Source organism: Patiria miniata, unplaced genomic scaffold, assembly GCF_015706575.1.
Source record: "Patiria miniata isolate m_02_andy unplaced genomic scaffold, ASM1570657v1 HiC_scaffold_7, whole genome shotgun sequence".
Taxonomy (NCBI): Eukaryota; Metazoa; Echinodermata; class Asteroidea; order Valvatida; family Asterinidae; genus Patiria; species Patiria miniata.
Window position 1 is genome coordinate 34,102,398 of NW_024037074.1, and position 20,770 is coordinate 34,123,167.

General features: G+C 41.4%; 1 protein-coding gene across 1 annotated transcript; it reads right to left on the reverse strand.

The window, feature by feature from the left end:
* Window positions 1-14,161: 14,161 nt before the first annotated feature.
* On the reverse strand, window positions 14,162-20,423 carry LOC119746084 (cilia- and flagella-associated protein 161-like). The gene is made up of 7 exons (XM_038222872.1): window positions 20,166-20,423; window positions 19,399-19,488; window positions 17,956-18,197; window positions 17,131-17,215; window positions 16,633-16,791; window positions 15,918-15,991; window positions 14,162-15,507 (listed from the first exon to the last, which is right to left on the reverse strand). Exons 1-7 carry the CDS (start codon window positions 20,232-20,234, stop codon window positions 15,354-15,356), a joined length of 873 nt encoding a protein of 290 aa, XP_038078800.1. The 5' UTR covers window positions 20,235-20,423; the 3' UTR covers window positions 14,162-15,353.
* Between the last annotated feature and the right edge of the window lie 347 nt (window positions 20,424-20,770).

Sequence of the window (20,770 nt, forward strand, 5' to 3'; positions counted from 1 at the left end):
GAGCAACATGTAATAAAAGCAGTGTCTAATTCCAGTGTGAGGATCGTAAAAACATTTCAGTTAATATCACGTTGTGCATGATACAATATAATAAGTCACGTTTTATTCTGTAAAAAAAAAAACTTTTGTGTACATTTCTGCCTGTTTTTTTAAGTTGATGCTCTACATATCAACAAGAAGACTCACAATGCCCGGTTTCCTCTTTTTGAGATGCAGAGGAATAAAGAATTCATCCTTCAACGACTTCCCCTCTTCTCTTGCCTTCAGCATGAATCCCAAAGTATCCCAAGTTGATGCTCTAAATGTCAACAAGAAGACCCACAATGCCTGGTTTCCTCTTTTTGAGACGGAGAGGAATAAAGTATTCATCCTTCAACGACTTCAGCTCTTCTCTTGCCTTCGGCATGAATCCCAAAGTATCCCAAGTTGATGCTCTAAATATCAACAAGAAGACCCACAATGCCTGGTTTCCTCTTTTTGAGACGGAGTGGAATAAAGTATTCATCCTTCAACGACTTCCCCTCTTCTCTTGCCTTCGGCATGAATCCCAAAGTTTCCCAAGTTGATGCTCTAAATATCAACAAGAAGACCCACAATGCCTGGTTTCCTCTTTTTGAGATGCAGAGGAATAAAGAATTCATCCTTCAACGACTTCCCCTCTTCTCTTGCCTTCGGCATGAATCCCAAAGTATCCCAAGTTGATGCTCTAAATGTCAACAAGAAGACCAACAATGCCTGGTTTCCTCCTTTTGAGACGGAGTGGAATAAAGAATTCATCCTTCAACGACTTCCCCTCTTCTCTTGCCTTCGGCATGAATCCCAAAGTATCCCAAGTTGATGCTCTACATATCAACAAGAAGACCCACAATGCCTGGTTTCCTCTTTTTGAGACGGAGTGAAATAAAGTATTCATCCTTCAACGACTTCAGCTCTTCTCTTGCCTTCGGCATGAATCCCAAAGTATCCCAAGTTGATGCTCTGAATATCAACAAGAAGACCCACAATGCCTGTTTTTTTTCCTTTTCAGATGCAGAGGAATAAAGTATTCATCCTTCAACGACTTCAGCTCTTCTCTTGCCTTCGGCATGAATCCCAAAGTTTCCCAAGTTGATGCTCTAAATGTCGACAAGAAGACCCACAATGCCTGGTTTCCTCTTTTTGAGACGGAGTGGAATAAAGTATTCATCCTTCAATGACTTCCCCTCTTCTCTTGCCTTCGGCATGAATCCCAAAGTATCCCAAGTTGATGCTCTAAATATCAACAAGAAGACCCACAATGCCTGGTTTCCTCTTTTTGAGACGGAGTGAAATAAAGTATTCATCCTTCAACGACTTCAGCTCTTCTCTTGCCTTCGGCATGAATCCCAAAGTATCCCAAGTTGATGCTCTGAATATCAACAAGAAGACCCACAATGCCTGTTTTTTTTCCTTTTCAGATGCAGAGGAATAAAGTATTCATCCTTCAACGACTTCCCCTCTTCTCTTGCCTTCGGCATGAATCCCAAAGTATCCCAAGTTGATGCTCTAAATATCAACAAGAAGACCCACAATGCCTGGTTTTCTCCTTTTGAGACGGAGTGAAATAAAGTATTCATCCTTCAATGACTTCCCCTCTTCTCTTGCCTTCAGCATGAATCCCAAAGTCTGCCATAAGTTGCAGTTGCTGATGGGAGCTTTGTAATCCTTACCTCAGCAGTTCCCAGAATTGAGGATAGCCTGTCCACCATGCAGATAAATTGGACTGTTGCTTCGCATTCTTGGAAAGTAATTTGCCAAGTTGCCTTGCAGACTTTAGGGCGTCGGCCACCAAGGAGCTATATAACCTGTTTCAGCTAAATTCACTTTTATCTTCTCATTTTGATATTTCATGTGTCTTTCACTGACCTTGTTGCCTGAAGACAACTCTTCTTCTTTCTGTAATTCCATGAGTCGCTCTATATATACCCAATCAACGATGCCAACCCCTGGAAGTTGGAAGCACCTGTACGTACTCATCATATTTCTGACCAGTTTGATCATGTGACATGCATCGAATAGGAAGGTAACACGGATACTCGGATCTGAAGGATAGGAACTGTTGTCTCCATGTTCTGTGGATCAAGGTTGATGCCTAGCCGATGTTGCTATCAGTTGGTTATAACTCATCCTGTCTGCTGTCACTGAGGCGGCATCAGAACAAAAACAAAGGCGTTTCTGCAATTCAGATAACACATCCAAGAGAGTAGTGCATAAGTGTTGTGCATTGTAAGGCAAACCAGGGCACTTTTTAGTAAAAACTGCTGTTATTATGACCTCAGCCGCCCTTGTGGCACCAAAATACCACTCCAAAGGATCCTTGGAAAACTTGTACATGAGTAAGAATGAGCAAGGGATTTCCTCCACCGTCACTAAACCACGTGCCAGCCAGGTGATGCTCTCATTATCAACAAGAAGACCCACAATGCCTGGTTTCCTCCTTTTGGGATGCAGAGGGATAGACTTTTTGTCCTTCAACGACTTCACCTCTTCTCTTGTCTCCGGCAGGAATCCCAAACTATCCCAAGTTGATGATCTTAATATCAACAAGAAGACCCACAATGCCTGGTTTTCTCCTTTTCAGATGCAGAGGAATAAAGAATTCGTCCTTCAACGACTTCGGCATGAATCCCAAAGTATCCCAAGTTGATGCTCTAAATATCAACAAGAAGACCCACAATGCCTGGTTTTCTCCTTATGAGATGCAGAGGAATAAAAGATTCATCCTTCAACGACTTCTCCTCTTCTCTTGCCTGGTTTCCTCTTTTTCAGACGGAGAGGAATAAAGTATTCATCCTTCAACGACTTCAGCTCTTCTCTTGCCTTCGGCATGAATCCCAAAGTATCCCAAGTTGATGCTCTAAATATCAACAAGAACACCCACAATGCCTGGTTTTCTCCTTTTCAGATACAGAGGAATAAAGAATACATCCTTCAAGGACTTCCCCTCTTCTCTTACCTTCGGCATGAATCCCAAAGTATCCCAAGTTGATGCTCTAAATGTCAACAAGAAGACCCACAATGCCTGGTTTCCTCTTTTTGAGACGGAGCGGAATAAAGTATTCATCCTTCAATGACTTCAGCTCTTCTCTTGCCTTCGGCATGAATCCCAAAGTATCCCAAGTTGATGCTCTAACTATCAACAAGAAGACCCACAATGCCTGGTTTTCTCCTTTTCAGATGCAGAGGAATAAAGAATTCATCCTTCAACGACTTCAGCTCTTCTCTTGCCTTCGGTATGAATCCAGTTGCGGTTGCTGATTGGAGCTTTGTTACCCTTACCTCAGCAGTTCCCAGAATTGAGGATAGCCTGTCCACCGTGCAGATAAATTGCACTGTGCTTCGCATCCTTGGAAAGTAATTTGCCAAGTTGCCTTGCAAACTCTAGGGCGTTGGCCACCAAGGAGCTAAATAACCTGTACAGCTAAATTCACTTTTATCTTCTCATTTTGATATTTCATGTGTCTTTCACTGACCTTGTTGCCTGAAGACAACTCTTCTTCTTTCTATCTTTCCATGAGTCGCTCTATATATACCCAATCAACGATGTCAACCCCTGGAAGTTGGAAGCACCTGTACGTACTCATCATATTTCTGACCACTTTGATCATGTAACATGCATCGAATAGGAAGGTAACACGGATACTCGGATCTGAAGGATAGGAACTGTTGTCTCCATGTTCTGTGGATCAAGGTTGATGCCTAGCCGAGTTGTCATCAGTTGGTTATAACTCATCCTGTCTGCTGTCACTGAGATGGCATCAGAACAAAAACAAAGGCTCTTCTGCAAATTGCAGAAAAGCCAATTAACACATCCAAGAGAGTAGTGCATAAGTGTTGTGCATTGTAAGGCAAACCAGGGCACTCCTCGGTAAAAACTGTTGTTTCTTCTCTTGTCTTCAGCATGAATCCCAAAGTACCCCAAGTTGATGCTTTAAATATCAACAACAAGACCCACAATGCCTGGTTTTCTCCTTTTGAGAAACAGAGGGATAAAGTATTCATCCTTCAACGATTTCAGCTCTTCTCTTGCCTTCGGCATGAATCCCAAAGTCTGCCATAAGTTGCGGTTGCTGATGGGAGCTTTGTAATCCTTACCTCAGCAGTTCCCAGAATTGAGGATAGCCTGTCCACCCTGCAGATAAATTGGACTGTTGCTTCGCATCCTTGGAAAGTAATTGCCAAGTTGCCTTGCAGACTTTAGGGCGTCGGCCACCAAGGAGCTAAATAACCTGTTTCAGCTAAATTCACTTTTATCTTCTCATTTTGATATTTCATGTGTCTTTCACTGACCTTGTTGCCTGAAGACAACTCTTCTTCTTTCTGTAATTCCATGAGTCGCTCTATATATACCCAATCAATGATGCGAACCCCTGGAAGTTGGAAGCACCTGTACGTACTCATCATATTTCTGACCAGTTTGATCATGTGACATGCATCGAATAGGAAGGTAACACGGATACTCGGATCTGAAGGATGGGGAACTATTGACTCCATGTTCTGTGGTTCAAGGTTTCTGCCTAGCCGAGTTGACATCAGTTGGTTATAACTCGTCCTGTCTGCTGTTACTGAGATGGCATCAGAACAAAAACAGAGGCTTCTCTGCAAATTGCAGAAAAGCCAATTAACACATCCAAGAGAGTAGTGCATAAGTGTTGTGCATTGTAAGGCAAACCAGGGCACTCCTTCGTAAAAACTGTTGTTTCTTCTGTTGTCTTCGGCATGAATCCCAAAGTATCCCAAGTTGATGCTCTAAATATCAACAAGAAGACCCACAATGCCTCGTTTTCTCCTTTTCAGATGCAGAGGAATAAAGAATTCATCCTTCAACGACTTCCCCTCTTCTCTTGCCTTCGGCATGAATCCCACAGTATCCCAAGTTGATGCTCTAATTATCAACAAGAAGACCCGCAATGCCTGATTTTCTCCTTATGAGATGCAGAGGAATAAAGTATTCATCCTTCAACGACTTCAGCTCTTCTCTTGCCTTCGGCATGAATCCCAAAGTCTGCCATAAGTTGCGGTTGCTGATGGGAGCTTTGTAACCCTTACCTCAGCAGTTCCCAGAATTGAGGATAGCCTGTCCACCATGCAGATAAATTGGACCGTTGCTTCGCATTCTTGGAAAGTAATTTGCCAAGTTGCCTTGCAGACTTTAAGGCGTCGGCCACCAAGGAGCTAAATAACCTGTTTCAGCTAAATTCACTTTTATCTTCTCATTTTGATATTTCATGTGTCTTTCACTGACCTTGTTGCCTGAAGACAACTCTTCTTCTTTCTGTGATTCCATGAGTCGCTATATATATCCAATCAACAATGCCAACACCTGGAAGTTGGAAGCTCCTGTACGTACTCATCATATTTCTGACCAATTTGATCATGTGACATGCATCAAATACATGAAGGATGGTAACACGGAAACTCGGATCTGAAGGATGGGGAACTATTGGCTCCATGTTCTGTGGTTCAAGGTTTCTCCCTAGCCGAGTTGTCATCAGTTGGTTATAACTCATCCTGTCTGCTGTTACTGAGACGGCATCAGAACAAAAATAAAGGCTTTTCTGCAAATTGCAGAAAAGCCAATTAACACATCCAAGAGAGTAGTGCATAAGTGTTGTGCATTGTAAGGCAGACCAGGGCACTTTTTAGTAAATACTGCTGTTATTATGACCCCGGCCGCCCTAGTGGCACCAAAATACCACTCCAAATGATCCTTGGAAAACTTGTACATGAGTAAGAATGAGCAAGGGATTTCCTCCACCGTCACTAAACCATGTGCCAGCCAGGTGATGATCTCATTATCAACAAGAAGACCCACAATGCCTGGTTTCCTCCTTTTGGGATGCAGAGGGATAGACTTTTTGTCCTTCAACGACTTCACCTCTTCTCTTGTCTTCGGCAGGAATCCCAAAGTATCCCAAGTTGATGTTCTTAATATCAACAAGAAGACCCACAATGCCTGGTTTTCTCCTTTTCAGATGCAGAGGAATAAAGAATTCATCCTTCAACAACTTCGGCAGGAATCCCAAAGTATCCCAAGTTGTTGTTCTTAATATCAACAAGAAGACCCACAATGCCTGGTTTTCTCCTTTTCAGATGCAGAGGAATAAAGAATTCATCCTTCAACGACTTCGGCATGAATCCCAAAGTATCCCATGTTGATGCTCTCAATATCAACAAGAAGACCCACAATGCCTGGTTTTCTCCTTTTGAGATGAAGAGGAATAAAGAATTCATCCTTCAACGACTTCACCTCTTTTCTTGCCTTCGTCATGAACCCCAAACTTTCCCAAGTTGATGCTTTACATATCAACAAGAAGACCCACAACGCCTGTTTTCTTCCTTTTGAGAAACAGAGGGATAAAGTATTCATCCTTCAACGACTTCAGCTCCTCTCTTGCCTTCGCCATGAATCCCAAAGTCTGCCATAAGTTGCGGTTGCTGATGGGAGCTTTGTAACCCTTACCTCAGCAGTTCCCAGAATTGAGGATAGCCTGTCCACCCTGCAGATAAATTGCACTGTTGCTTGGCATCCTTGGAAAGTAATTTGCCAAGTTGCCATGCAAACTTTAGGGCGTCGGCCACCAAGGAGCTAAATAACCTGTTCAGCTAAATTCACTTTTATCTTCTCATTTTGATGTTTCATATGTCTTGCACTGACCTTGTTGCCTGAAGACAACTCTTCTTCTTTCTGTAATTCCATGAGTCGCTCTATATATACCCAATCAATGATGCGAACACCTGGAAGTTGGAAGCACCTGTACGTACTCATCATATTTCTGACCAGTTTGATCATGTGACATGCATCGAATAGGAAGGTAACATGGATACTCAGATCTGAAGGATAGAAACTGTTGTCTCCATGTTCTGTGGATCAAGGTTGATGCCTAGCCGATGTTGCTATCAGTTGGTTATAACTCATCCTGTCTGCTGTCACTGAGGCGGCATCAGAACAAAAATAAAGGCGTTTCTGCAATTCAGTTAACACATCCAAGAGAGTAGTGCATAAGTGTTGTGCATTGTAAGGCAAACCAGGGCACTCCTTAGTAAAAACTGCTGTTATTATGACCCCGGCCACCCTAGTGGCACCAAAATACCACTCCAAATGATCCTTGGAAAACTTGTACATGAGTAAGAATGAGCAAGGGATTTCCTCCACCGTCACTAAACCATGTGCCAGCCAGGTGATGCTCTCATTATCAACAAGAAGACCCACAATGCCTGGTTTCCTCCTTTTGGGATGCAGAGGGATAGACTTTTTGTCCTTCAAGACTTCACCTCTTCTCTTGTCTCCGGCAGGAATCCCAAAGTATCCCAAGTTGATGATCTTAATATCAACAAGAAGACCCACAATGCCTGGTTTTCTCCTTTTCAGATGCAGAGGAATAAAGAATTCGTCCTTCAACGACTTCGGCATGAATCCCAAAGTATCCCAAGTTGATGCTCTAAATATCAACAAGAAGACCCACAATGCCTGGTTTTCTCCCTATGAGATGCAGAGGAATAAAGAATTCATCCTTCAACGACTTCTCCTCTTCTCTTGCCTGATTTCCTCTTTTTGAGACGGAGCGGAATAAAGTATTCATCCTTAAACGACTTCAGCTCTTCTCTTGCCTTCAGCATGAATCCCAAAGTATCCCAAGTTGATGCTCTAAATATCAACAAGAAGACCCACAATGCCTGGTTTTGTCCTTTTCAGATGCAGAGGAATAAAGAATTCATCCTTCAACGACTTTCCCTCTTCTCTTGCCTTCGGCATGAATCCCACAGTATCCCAAGTTGATGCTCTAAATATCAACAAGAAGACCCACATTGCCTGGTTTTCTCCTTTTCAGATACAGAGGAATAAAGAATTCATCCTTCAACGACTTCAGCTCTTCTCTTGCCTTCAGCATGAATCCCAAAGTATCCCAAGTTGATGCTCTAAATATCAACAAGAACACCCACAATGCCTGGTTTTCTGCTTATGAGATGCAGAGGAATAAAGAATTCATCCTTCAACGACTTTCCCTCTTCTCTTGCCTTCGGCATGAATCCCACAGTATCCCAAGTTGATGCTCTAAATATCAACAAGAAGACCCACATTGCCTGGTTTTCTCCTTTTCAGATACAGAGGAATAAAGAATTCATCCTTCAACGACTTCAGCTCTTCTCTTGCCTTCGGCATGAATCCCAAAGTATCCCAAGTTGATGCTCTAAATATCAACAAGAAGACCAACAATGCCTGGTTTTCTCCTTTTCAGATACAGAGGAATAAAGAATTCATCCTTCAAGGACTTCCCCTCTTCTCTTGCCTTCGGCATGAATCCCAAAGTATCCCAAGTTGATGCTCTAACTATCAACAAGAAGACCCACAATGCCTGGTTTCCTCTTTTTGAGACGGAGCGGAATAAAGTATTCATCCTTCAACGACTTCAGCTCTTCTCTTGCCTTGGGCATGAATCCCAAAGTATCCCAAGTTGATGCTCAAACTATCAACAAGAAGACCCACAATGCCTGGTTTCCTCCTTTTCAGATGCAGAGGAATAAAGAATTCATCCTTCAACGACTTCAGCTCTTCTCTTGCCTTGGACATGAATCCCAAAGTATCTCAAGTTGATGCTCTACATATCAACAAGAAGACCCACAATGCCTGGTTTGTTCTTTTTGAGATGGAGAGGAATAAAGTATTTATCCTTCAATGACTTAGCTCCTCTTTTGCCTTCGGCATGAATCCCAAAGTCTGCCATAAGTTGTGGTTACTGATGGGAGCTTACTCAGCAGGTGCGCCACAAAACAATATTTTCCGATGGTTTAATGAGCATTTTGAGTTTAATTGCTTGCCAAAAAAACATTTTTCTAATTTAGATTGGATGTTATCATCCAATAAAGTTTTTGATTTGTATGAAAATACCTCAATATTCTTACTTGAATGAGTCTAGATCTCCTTGGTAAGCACAACGCATTTCTTCTTAGGGGCCGTTCACAATTACCTACATTTTCACAAGTGTACAAAGAGTACGCTTTTTCAAGACACCCCCCCCCCCCCCAAAAAAAAGTGTACGAAAAAAAATGTTGATTTTTTTTCACACAGTCTATATATAAACACTTGCATGTGATTTAAAGGGTTTTTGTCACTTTTGATAACGCTTGATCAACTACTCATTCGAACAGCTTTTCACGGTCTGCATTCCGCCACAATCTCTGGCCCTCACACACGACATCTGCTCGTTTGCGTTGATCATTCACAAACACAAAAGCATTTTACAAACTCCATGTATTTGTTGGTCGGATTCTTGTGGACAACACATCCTTGTCGAATGAGGAATTTCAACAATTGATCCAAGTCAACAGCGCGGCTAGAATATTTATTGTCCCCCATTGCTTGTGCCGGTGTTGTTCAACCGGTGAAGCGTGAATATCCGACTCCATGAAATGTGGACTCATTGGTAGTGCGCACGCGTGAGTACAATACTATGCTATTTTTAGGATCGTTTGGGGGGAGTGACCTGTCACGTGCGAGAGATTAACCAATAAAAGGGAAAAAGGGGTCCGATTTTCATAGGAGTCAGATTTTCATGTGACACCGGCCGTTAAAAATACGCAGTGGATACGGACTATACATGTACATGTACATACAGTACATTTTCATGTACGTGTGTAGGACAATGCCGCGCATGCTGTACACAATACGTTCATGGGATGCAATGCGGGGCCTGGCGCGGGGCGTGACCGGCTCGGCAAGTGCTCGATCGGCATCGGTTGCGGCTGTGGACGACGGGCGAGAAAACAGATCGACATTTAAAAAAAAAAAAAAAGCGTTAGGCGGGCATTAACGGGCGAGAAAACATATCGACATTTAAAAAAAAAAAAAAAATGTACGGCGGCCATTAACCCCCCCCCCCCCCCCCCCCCCCCCAGCGTACGGTTTGTACGCTCGTGAAAATGTTGATAATTGTGAACGGCCCCTAAAAGATATTTATGTCCTTGAAGAACTCCTCTTGTTTCTTTTGTATACATCCTGAAGATGTCTGAGCCGATCCTTACATGCCCTTACATTTGTAAGGATATTACACTCATAAAATTCACTAAATAATATTATTAAGTGATTTTTGACAAAACAAAGAAATTTCGTGAAGACCAACCGTTTGGTGACTCTGGCATGATGTGTCGTTTTCTAGTTCCCTTGATGGGGTTTGTTTTGGTAGGTGTAGACTCTTTGAGGATGAAAATGACATTTTAACATGAAGAAGGGGCTTTTCTTAAAACACCAAAAAATACCACCAGATGCACTGTAACTTTTGCTACTCCATCCTCTCAAGCCGGGGAGGATGGAGTAGATGACCGATTCAGCTAAGATGACCGATTCAGCTATGTGGCACAGATCACATGTGACCGATGTTCACCCGATTTCTTTGCCTCGGTAATGTACAATCGAATTCAATAGTTGGTCCAGCCTCTTGTTTGAGTACATGAGCCAAGCCTTGATGGCATCATTCACACAGCTGTGAATTTCCTCCCCTGCTGGTTTTCCTTCATTTGAAACTGCTAAAACCTCTCTTGGCAGGACCGGGGTAGAGTCTGGTGGTTTTCTTTTCCATTCTAAAAGTAAAAGATGAAACCATATTTATTACATTCTCTTCTTGGAGTTTAATGGACAAAAGTCACATGTTCAAATTTCATTTGTCATTATTTATAATAGTTGGTAAGGGGCGTGTTCACCTACAATTAATTTAACAATAAGTCGTAAAATTAAATGCATGACATGAATTAATATCAATATATCAGAGTTTGTGGCACTGTCAATATTGTCAACATACTTACACACGTTTTTACAATGTTCCATGCCACCTGTGAAACAGCCTTGCGGTTGAATGTGTATCTGCCATATAAACATTTGTCAAAGGGAAACACAATGTTGCATTCTGTGCTAATTTCCTTCATTGTGTCCAATGAAAAGCCGCATGACATGTCTTGTCTTCACCAGTATAAAGATGACTATTGCTGTCTGTCAAGAGGCTCTCCCTCACATAAAGTAGAAAATGGACTTAAGATAATATGATATTTGTTTTTGCTGTGTTTTTTATTTTTAGAAATTAACAAACAGATTTCAGGATGTTATTACACTGGTATGCTGACCTATCTAACGTTTTGTGTTCATAGAAGCTTGAAAGCCAAGATTCAAAGCTGTTCTTATGCTCTAGCTAATTAAAGAAACAGAGCAACTTACAGACGTCAGGGATTGTCAGGCCAAGGAATCGAGCTACCTGGCTTGTCTACAGGAAAATTAAACATTTGGCTGTTTGGCTGATGCTGATCTGAATTTCAAGCTGCTTATTTTCGTCCGCATTGCCTGTTTGATGGCAACTGGAGAGGCAAGTGGCGTCTGACTTGCCGTTCCCATCATTGTTGTCAACGGGTTTGGCACTATCAGTTGTTGGCTTTTTGGCAGGGCCATTTCCTTTGATAAGTTTGACTATATGCCAGTCAACCTACATTACTGTCAAGATTGTCAAAAAACTGTTTCATTGGCTTGTGTGTTACCTACGCCTCCTTCTTCATCACAGCGTTACACATTGATGCAGTTTCTTGTTGCTTGTCTGTTGCTTGAACAGCATGGACTCAGAAGGAGTTTTTCTCTGGGCTCAAGTTCTCACAAAGGCTTACAAAAAGTCCTACCACTGCTATGGCTTCTTCCATTGTTTTGGGGTTTGTCATTCCGATCACAGCAATGGTTTGCTGGTCGGCAATCATTTCAGAAAATATCTTAGCTCTTCGGCTCTCTTGTGTCAGCATCGGCTGTTGGGTAGTACCCCCGCTGGCTGTGCATAACTAGGCAGCATATGTCTGCCACATATCCAGTCAGACTGTCTTTAGGTGTGAACTTCTTGCTGTCAAGCAGAGCAAGCCAACTTTTTTTTGTGGATTGCTCGGCAGAACGGCTCTCATGCCAATACAAGTTTATCAAAGTCTTGTACGGTTGAGGGGTCAAGTTGTGGAAACACAAACTCGGCAGCCTTGCCCTTGAGACTGCTGATTCAAAATTTCTTTTCTGCAGCTGACCTAAAAGAGATTTGATTAATTCATGATTTGTGAGTCAATCGTGCACAAAGGGCGCCCTGATGTGCATGTAGTGTGGATGCCCTCCCTTTTTGAACTGCCCAAGCATGGTAGAGACCAGAGTCATGTATAATTTAGCAGCACATGGTTGGGATGTGGTGATTTTGCTGTTGTTGGCAATAGACCATTATCATGGTGCGGCCATTTTGATTTTCACCATTCAAATCAACGTAACCAAAGCGAGGCTGGAAGGCAAAATAGTCTGGTTCCTTTTGCACAAAAACATTATCATTCAGTACTGTTATTGGATTCAGGGAACGTGACTGAAATGGTGGCAGCATGATAAAGGTCTATTGATTGCAAGTCGAGCCAGGAAACTTTGATTATTTCAGTGGTTGTAATATTTCTCTCCCTTTGATTTTGTTATTAGATTTGTCTTACTTTTGTTTCTTTTTGAATAACTTTGTGTCATTAATTTGATCCAGATTTGTCCACCCATCCACTCCTGCAGACTGGTCACTGCTTCACGTTAGTTTTTTAAAAACCATATCATTTTCTTATAGTTACAAGGCCACATTTTTATACAGTCGAACACCTTTATAACAAGGTCCTTGACAAGTTACCTTGTTATAACAGGTACATGTACATTGTATTAACAGTATCGGGAAAACAAAGAAAAAAGAAGACTTGGGACCTAAAATTGTGCTTGTTATAAGCAGGACCTTGTGTTAAAGCTATAGTCCATCATTTGTAATTAGTGCATTTTGTTCGTTTGAAGCAACAAAAGAGTTCAAAATCTAACGAAGGATACTAAACAACTAACCTGATGAAGTTTCAGCTAAGCTTCAGCTGTACATTCCGAGAAAAACAGCATTCTAAGATCTCAATTTCAAATCAAAAGTTACTGAATCATGTTTTGAATTGTTTTGAATTGCAGCTATACGCGACGTAGCGCACTGATTCGACGAATTATAACAACCGCGCGCGCGTGTGCGTCGTTCCAATACTTGTGCGCGCTGCGCTGAATAACAAAACGAACTACTAATTTAAATTTTCCTACGGTGCTTCTTAAGAATCACCGTTGGAAATGCCTTCTTTCGTTGATTACTTCAAAATGACAGCTTGCCAGAAAGAATAATTTCACAGGGAGTTTAGTTCCCTTACTATCTTTCAACCAAGTTTGTTTTTCACCAATAATTACGCCAGTTACTTTTCGGATGGCTGCAAATGATGGACTATAGCTTTAACAGTGCTCTTCTTATCAGGGTTCAACTGTATTTTTAAAATCATATTACCTTCAATCATTTTGTAAATTATTTAGTTATTAAATTATCATTGCCAGTATGGTTTTCAAAATTGTTGGTATTGGTGTGTTTATTTTAATTTCTGACTTTAGATATGTTGCCCCAGACTGGGACCCAAGTATACAAAAAACATAAAAACAAAATCTTAACCCGCTCTGGCTAATTTTACCCAACACAGTTCCATAAGGCCAAAAAAAAAAGTCTCCGGTTTCTGGTATGCACGCGCGTCGCCGTAGCCATGCACGTCCGCAAAATCAAAAAGTTTTTTTTTCAATCAAAGATGATGTCTCAAAACCGCCAAACTCACTGGTTTACTGGAATCCTGCTGCTGCACAGTTTTAACTTGTTTTTAGATGGGGTTATGATCGAGAATAAGCTTTATGTGGCTTCTCTGGACTCCCATATATTTGCACTAAGTTTAGTCGGGCACCATTTGCAGTCATCAGCCGACATTTGAAGCAAAAATAAAAAAGGTAAAAAAAAAAAAAAAGCTGCATCCCGCACCACTTTTTGAGCAAGCTCCATACCAGAAACCGGAGACTTTTGTTTTTTTGGCCTAAGGAAATGAAGTCCTCACTAAATCGCCAGCCAATATGTCGCACCAGAGAGTAAGGTGAAGGTGAAGCAGAAAACTAGTTGCAGTGTGTTTCGCTTGTGCAGAAACAACCCAAAAATCATGTAGTTGATTATTTTGACTCGTAGATAAATTTGCTAACTTGTGCCCACAGGAGAACAGAAGTTCAAAAGTAGTACATGTAATTTGAACACATGACAGTAAAGAATGTATCCACTTGCACAGTATATTTATCAATGATAACTTTCAATTTATTGAAACTTTCTTAGCAGGAAAAACATGTAATGTACAATAAAAAAAATTTGGAAGGAAAAATTTCATAAAGGTAATTTGGACGGAATTAACACTGCTTCAAAAAAGTTAAAGAATTTGACTCCTAAATTAACAAAATATGAAGTCATTCAAGTTGTGTGCAATTGTCTGGTGAGAAATAAGCATTAACTCTTTTTGATATTCAAACACTTATTCACATTTATTTATTTTACAGAAAATTGCAATTGCATTTCCTACTTCCATTGTTGATTGACTTGAACTCATTGGTGGGCTTGGAGAGACGTGGTTCAACTAGCATTCAATTCATCCAGCAACTACATGTATTTTGTCAAACTATTGAAAGTGCATTACTACTTGTATACAAAGCTTAACTATTTATATTATTTACAACACTAGGATCACTCACTTTAACAACTCGTGCTTGTGATGAGAAAATAATGTACATGTGATTATGGGAAAACAGATATCAAGCACAACTTTGAATACAGTAAAGGGGACTACCATCTCAATTATTTTTTGTGTAACTAAAATGTTGACCAATGCCCCCCCCCTCAAACAAAATGAGTGTAGCTGAGGAAATACTGTATTTGTACAAATGAATACACAAGAAAAACAAATCAACATTAATGTCCTCTAATTCCCCCCCCCCCCCAAAAAAAATCCAATCCTCACTTTTAGCCTGAAGACTATAAAACTCCCTATTCCTTCAAAATTCCTGGGTTTTTGAAATCTCGGCTTTGCCCTCAAGAGATGTTAGGGTCCTGACAAAGGGGACTAATTGCTTAAAGACTTCCTTCACAAGTTCAGTAATCTCTAAACAGTTACAATGAATAAATTGGGAGGGACCACTAGTACGGTCTCTTGAACGAATTGCCAATAGCCCCCGAAACAGTCTTTGCATATTAAACAGTCGTGCAAAGACACTTGCACACATTCAGAATATTTATCAGATACTTGGTGCGTCCATCCAACTGTGTGGTGATAAAGCGCCATCTATACGGTTCATGCAAAGAGTCCATAATCTGAGGTCACATTTTAGACTTTCCATTTGGTGTGGACATTCAGTGCTTCTAAATGATCCCAAGTCAAAGTGTGGCAAAGCTGAGGCAAAGCCGCAGTTTCAAAAACCCCTTTGTTGTCAAGTGTTTTCACTGTTGGGTACCCAGAGGTAATGTGGCAGCAGGGCCAGTGGGCTCCGGCGGGTGACCAGTCTGGATGATCCAATGGTTGACGTCCTTCTCTGCCTTGTGGGAGTCTAGGTCGGTGTAGGCTACCAGCTCGTACTCACGGCCAAACGGTGTCCTGAAGTGAAACCAGAAAACAATAAATGTATTATCAAATTGTTTTAGTATTTCTTGTAACTGGATTCAAAGGGTTACCTTCTTGTCAAGTGACTGAATCACTTTAGTATAAAGACCCGCGACATTTTTGCTGACCTAGGCAAGTCTAGACGTGTTCGTAATAATCCATTTGCGAATTAAATTCTAGTAACATCTGGTACCCTGAGTTGCTCGAATGCTTTGCACATTTTAACTTTGGATTCTCCAGACCAAAGAGACTGTTGCTGTATCACGTTACTCTGGGCAAGCCTTAATCTCTTGATTGACTGTCGTCTTTACATGTTCCTCTAAACATAAAGGGAAACAAAACAAAACTGCCAGCAGTTAAAGCTAGCCGTTCTAAGCATGCCAGACCTTAACAAGTTGACTTACCTAACAGTGGCATCACTGATAACACACAGGTCCTGGTTGGTCTTGCAATGGTTAAAGATGATCTTTTGGTTGGCCTGTAAAATCAAAATTAGAAAACGGTAAAACTGAAATTAAAAAGTAAATGTACTGTTTTAAGAACAGTGCTCTTGTAAAAATACTTTTGGCCAAGTAAAGTATTACAGGTAGAGTAGATCATTTGTGAATGTTGCGCAAGCGTGAAGGTTTCGTGAAATCGACTGCTGCTCGTAGTATATTTTTACTTTACTTTGAGTCCATACACAGAGAAAAGTGCACTCATTGATGCAATCTATCATGGAGGAAAAAACCTTAATTTGATTGAAAGTGCCCACTTCTACCAATACAAAGTTGCAAATATATGTGGGGCACATATGGTCTAGCGGTAGAGCACAGGATTCATGATCGTGATATTGTGGGTTTGAGGCCCGCCGTGGCCATGCGTGTTGTGCCCTTGAGTAAGGCGCTTTACCTCAATTACTCCTCTCAACCCAGGTGTTAAATGGGTACCGGCATTATTTAATGCTGGGAAGGTAACAGACTCGCTGTGGAGGAGGTGTGGCGATCCCCCCCCCCCAGCAGCATATGAGTCTGGCTCAATCGCTAAATAAAAGAGAGATGGGAACTCCGTTCCTGTGAACACAGGTTCCTCCCCCTTTTATATGTGGGAGAAAGACTAACACGTGCTTCAATATCTTACCGGGACAGGCAAGCCCTCTGTCTCCATCCTGAGCTGGGGGTCAAAGTGCAAGATGCGCCAGTGGATCAGGTAGGTGGTGCACTCCTCAAACGTCACCAGCTGCTTGCGAGTCTTCTTGGCTGACGACTGGAAGGTGGCTATGTCTGTCTTTAATTTCAACTGTTGATTCAGAACAGAAAGGTTTTTATAACTCATTAGCACCTGAATGATTTGGATTATACAGATACAGCATGGTTTGAGGGGAAATAGTGGGAATTACTGGTCCAGAGGTGTAGGTTAGCTTGACTTCCTCCCGACGCGAAAATTTGCATTTTCATGCAAATCCGTCCATAACTTTTTGAGTTATCTTGTAAACAGACAAACCAACCAACCAACACACTAACCAAATCTTATGCAAACATAACCTCCTGGGCGGAGGTAAAATGCGAGTTAATGGCCTACTCATGTGAATCTCAATAAATGAAACAAAAAGTTATTTTATGGGAATCTCTGACTTACACTGCCTCCAATGCCAGGCAGCGTACAGAAACAGAAATGCTGGCCGTAACGGAGAGGTGTCCCCTCGGGAATTCCAGCCTCCACACTGCATTCAAAGATAAAAAAAAATTGGTATTAAATTGATGAATTGCAAAATGCCCTCCTTTAAAAAATCTGGATGAAACTGACCCAAGTTTCCTAGATTTTTGAAACAGATTTACACATACGATCAAATCTTCAAACATGTAGCATCTTTATGCTTTTCTGTCTGTCCCACTTAACACCACCCCATCCCTGCTATTGCAACTATATGGTAAGATGAACTTGAGGAAAACTATCATGCTCAAGAACATGAACGCCACAATTCCCTAGACACCCCCCCCAAAAAAAAAACCAAATAAAAGCAAAATAAAAGCATGCTTTTGTAGGGGCAAATGGAAAGTCAAATTTGGAGGCTTTTTTTTGTAGCAAATTTGACTTTATTGTATTAAACAAATTGTAACAAACAACAGTCCTTTCACTAAAAAAAAAAATCTTTTTGTACCATTAGCACATGGATTTCATTGTATTACAATGTATCTATTTACTGAAAAATTAAAAAAAGAGTGCTCGGACAGTTTCAGGCGCCATAGTGAGTAAATAGGCAGGGCAGTTTCGGGCGGTACAGTGACTAAAGGTTTAAGGGGGAGAATTAAGCTTTTAATGTGATGCATAGTTTAACATTGTTTCATACACATAAAACATATCATTTGATGCATCCTTTAATGATTATTTTTTAAAAATCAAGAAATATAATGTTAGACCAATATCCTGAGTATAAACCTGTGTTTTGGAGGATGTACTCACGGAAGTATGGCGAACGTGTTCCTGGCGCAGGGCTCCAGTATCCGGCTGCCGCTGACGTTGCAAGTGCCTTCAAACTGCACCGATTCGTGCATCTTCATCTCCGACATGTTGACGGCCAGCGTGTTGGCCTGCCGGGGCTCCACGCCGGGCTGCGTCTTGATCTGATTGGCGTCGGCCTCGTTGCGCAGCATGACGCAGTCGCCGAAGTGGAGGAACCCATCCTGTGTCACTGACAACTCGGCCTACGGTAGTGGTTGGAAATATCCAATTTGGTTATGATAAATATTGAGTAAGGGAAATGGACTTTAGTGGGATGCGAACCTGTGACCTCTGAAATAGATCTTTTGCATTGCAGGCATCTTCTTTGTGGGTGCTTTCATTTCACACAGAAACATATGGGTAGCAATTTTGTGTACATTCATTGTTGATTTAGAAAAGTAAAAAATACCTCATCAAAGAAAAACAACTGGGCCTCAAGCACGTTGGGGAAACAAGTTTCACAATTAGGTCTAGTGTTTAGCCACTTCGCATCAGATGACGTGTTAACACGATCTGGCTGTTTCTATTACACAGACACGGCTGACGGGTTAAAACGTCAAGCGTGCCACGACTCGTCTCTGGATGACGCCTTAACACACTAATCCCCCATTTGTTTTGTACCAACACACAAAGTCCGAGAAGTCTGTGGAGGCGGACCGTGTGTTGTACCTAAACTTGGCCGCTGTTCACGGCCTGTTGTGGTACAATTTACGCTCCGTGTGCACACCCCGGAGTGTTGAAAAATATGAGGTTGTGGTAAGAAATATCATATGAATACTGTTGAAATGACCACAGTTATTTGTGGCATTTGACTGTATATCAAAAGTTGGCTGCTATATCTTGCCTTTTTCGGCGAAAAAATAATCCTGGCACGAACTGATTATCTAACCAACCATTTGGGCATTTGTTTTGTTCCATTACTATATTAGAGCAATTTTATTTACTTATTTTTTTTAAATTTAATTTTAAATTAATTAACCCTAACCGCCCTGAATCCTCCAAAATCCTTTTTGCAAATTGGAGGATTTTGCAGGATTGAGGTTACATGGCAAAAGTGCGTTGCGGATTTCGGAGTACGCACTGTGTCAAGGTCTTGGGCCGGACCTTGTGTTGTTTATGCTCAGCCATGCATAAATTTAGTCCTTGATTATACTTGAAATCCTCCGCACTGCTCCAGGATGTCACTGCCTCTGCCTCAGCCTATTGACAGTCATAGCCGGAGGATTTTGCAGGATTCAGGCAGTGGTCACCCCTCCATGGACCATATTCAAGAAATAATGGAGGAATTTGCAGGATTGAGGCTATATGCTATTTTTCCATGAGGCCAATTGGAGGATTTTGCAGGATTGAGGCTACATCCTAGCAAAAAGGCCTAGGGAGTTAGGGTTTTAAACATAAATCTACCTTTTTGAGAATCGTCTCTTTTAGTTTTGATGATTGCTGAATGGCCAACTCTCCTCTGTCTCTTCTCTCTTGGAAATCTTTCAATATGTCCTGTTCAAAGGGGGGGAATATAAATATACAATCAGGAGGATTAATCTCACAATCAGGATCTCACCAGAAAAGTTTATTTCATGAGACAAAGATTCCAAAACCAACTTTTTAAAAATTGTGCAGGGCCTTTAAATTATAATCAGCCAAAAGTCTTTCATGGAAAAACTCCAGCTCCAATGCTCATTGGGAATTCGACTGGAGGTCAATGTCTGTTGTAGCTAGTCCGAGTAACTAGGACTCTATGAATCGCCTTTTTTAACATTTGGACATGGTTCGAGCGATCGCCTGACCATGTCCAAATGTTAGAGTCCTAGTTACTCGGACTACGTTGTAGCCGCCAGCGGTCTAAAAATGACAAGAGGCCGTGAAATTTGGCCTAAACATAGCCGCTGAAATCATCTTTTTTTTTTCTTCATAATTTTTATTAATAAATTTAAGTCAGTTTTGTTCTGTTTTAAGTCGATCCTTTGTTTTTTAATTAAAGACCTATGCCCTTTTTGTGTGCACACACCATTTGGCTTTAGGCCTAGACAGAAACCCATAAAAAGTATTTTACAGGTCACCGACTGACCGAGGCCGATGCCGGAGTTAGGCCCCCTACCGGTGCACATGATAATTTGATTGACCATGTTGACTGTCTTATTAATTTATTTTAAAATTTAAGTCTTTAGTCTCACCTCTTCCAAACAAATATCTTCATTCCAGTTATCAACTCTCACGGACGGATTGTATGTTCTGACACTCATCTTGGTTTCACTTTCAGATTTATCTGGCTGGAATTAGAAAGCAAATAGCTAGATCTCAGAATCAGATGAAGCAAATTGTTCAGCTTGCTCGCATTCGATTCGTAGGTTACGTACGTACGTACGTAAACGTACGTAAACACGGGCAGGAAACGAATCGAACCGAGTACACGCGTACGATCGGATGGCGACGACTTCCCCTAGCAACTTTGTAAATAATCCATGATGCGCATGCGCGTAACGTATGCGTTTAACAAAAATGTTCCCCGACCCTTCAACGCTGTAGTTTACTCACCTTTAACCATTGATCTCCCTGTGTATATGGAGATCAATGCCTTTAACTAAGCCTACGGCATCTGACTATACCCACTTCAGTACGGAGGCTCCGAAGAGCCATCTGTTTGTTTGAGAAATCGTGTTCTGTGACTTGGTACTGGTTTGAATAAGGGAATGTGAAATAAGGGAATGAGGTTTTAAACACTCTGTTTAAGGCCCAAAAAAAAGTCTCCGGTTTCTGGTATGGAGCTTGCCCAAAAAGT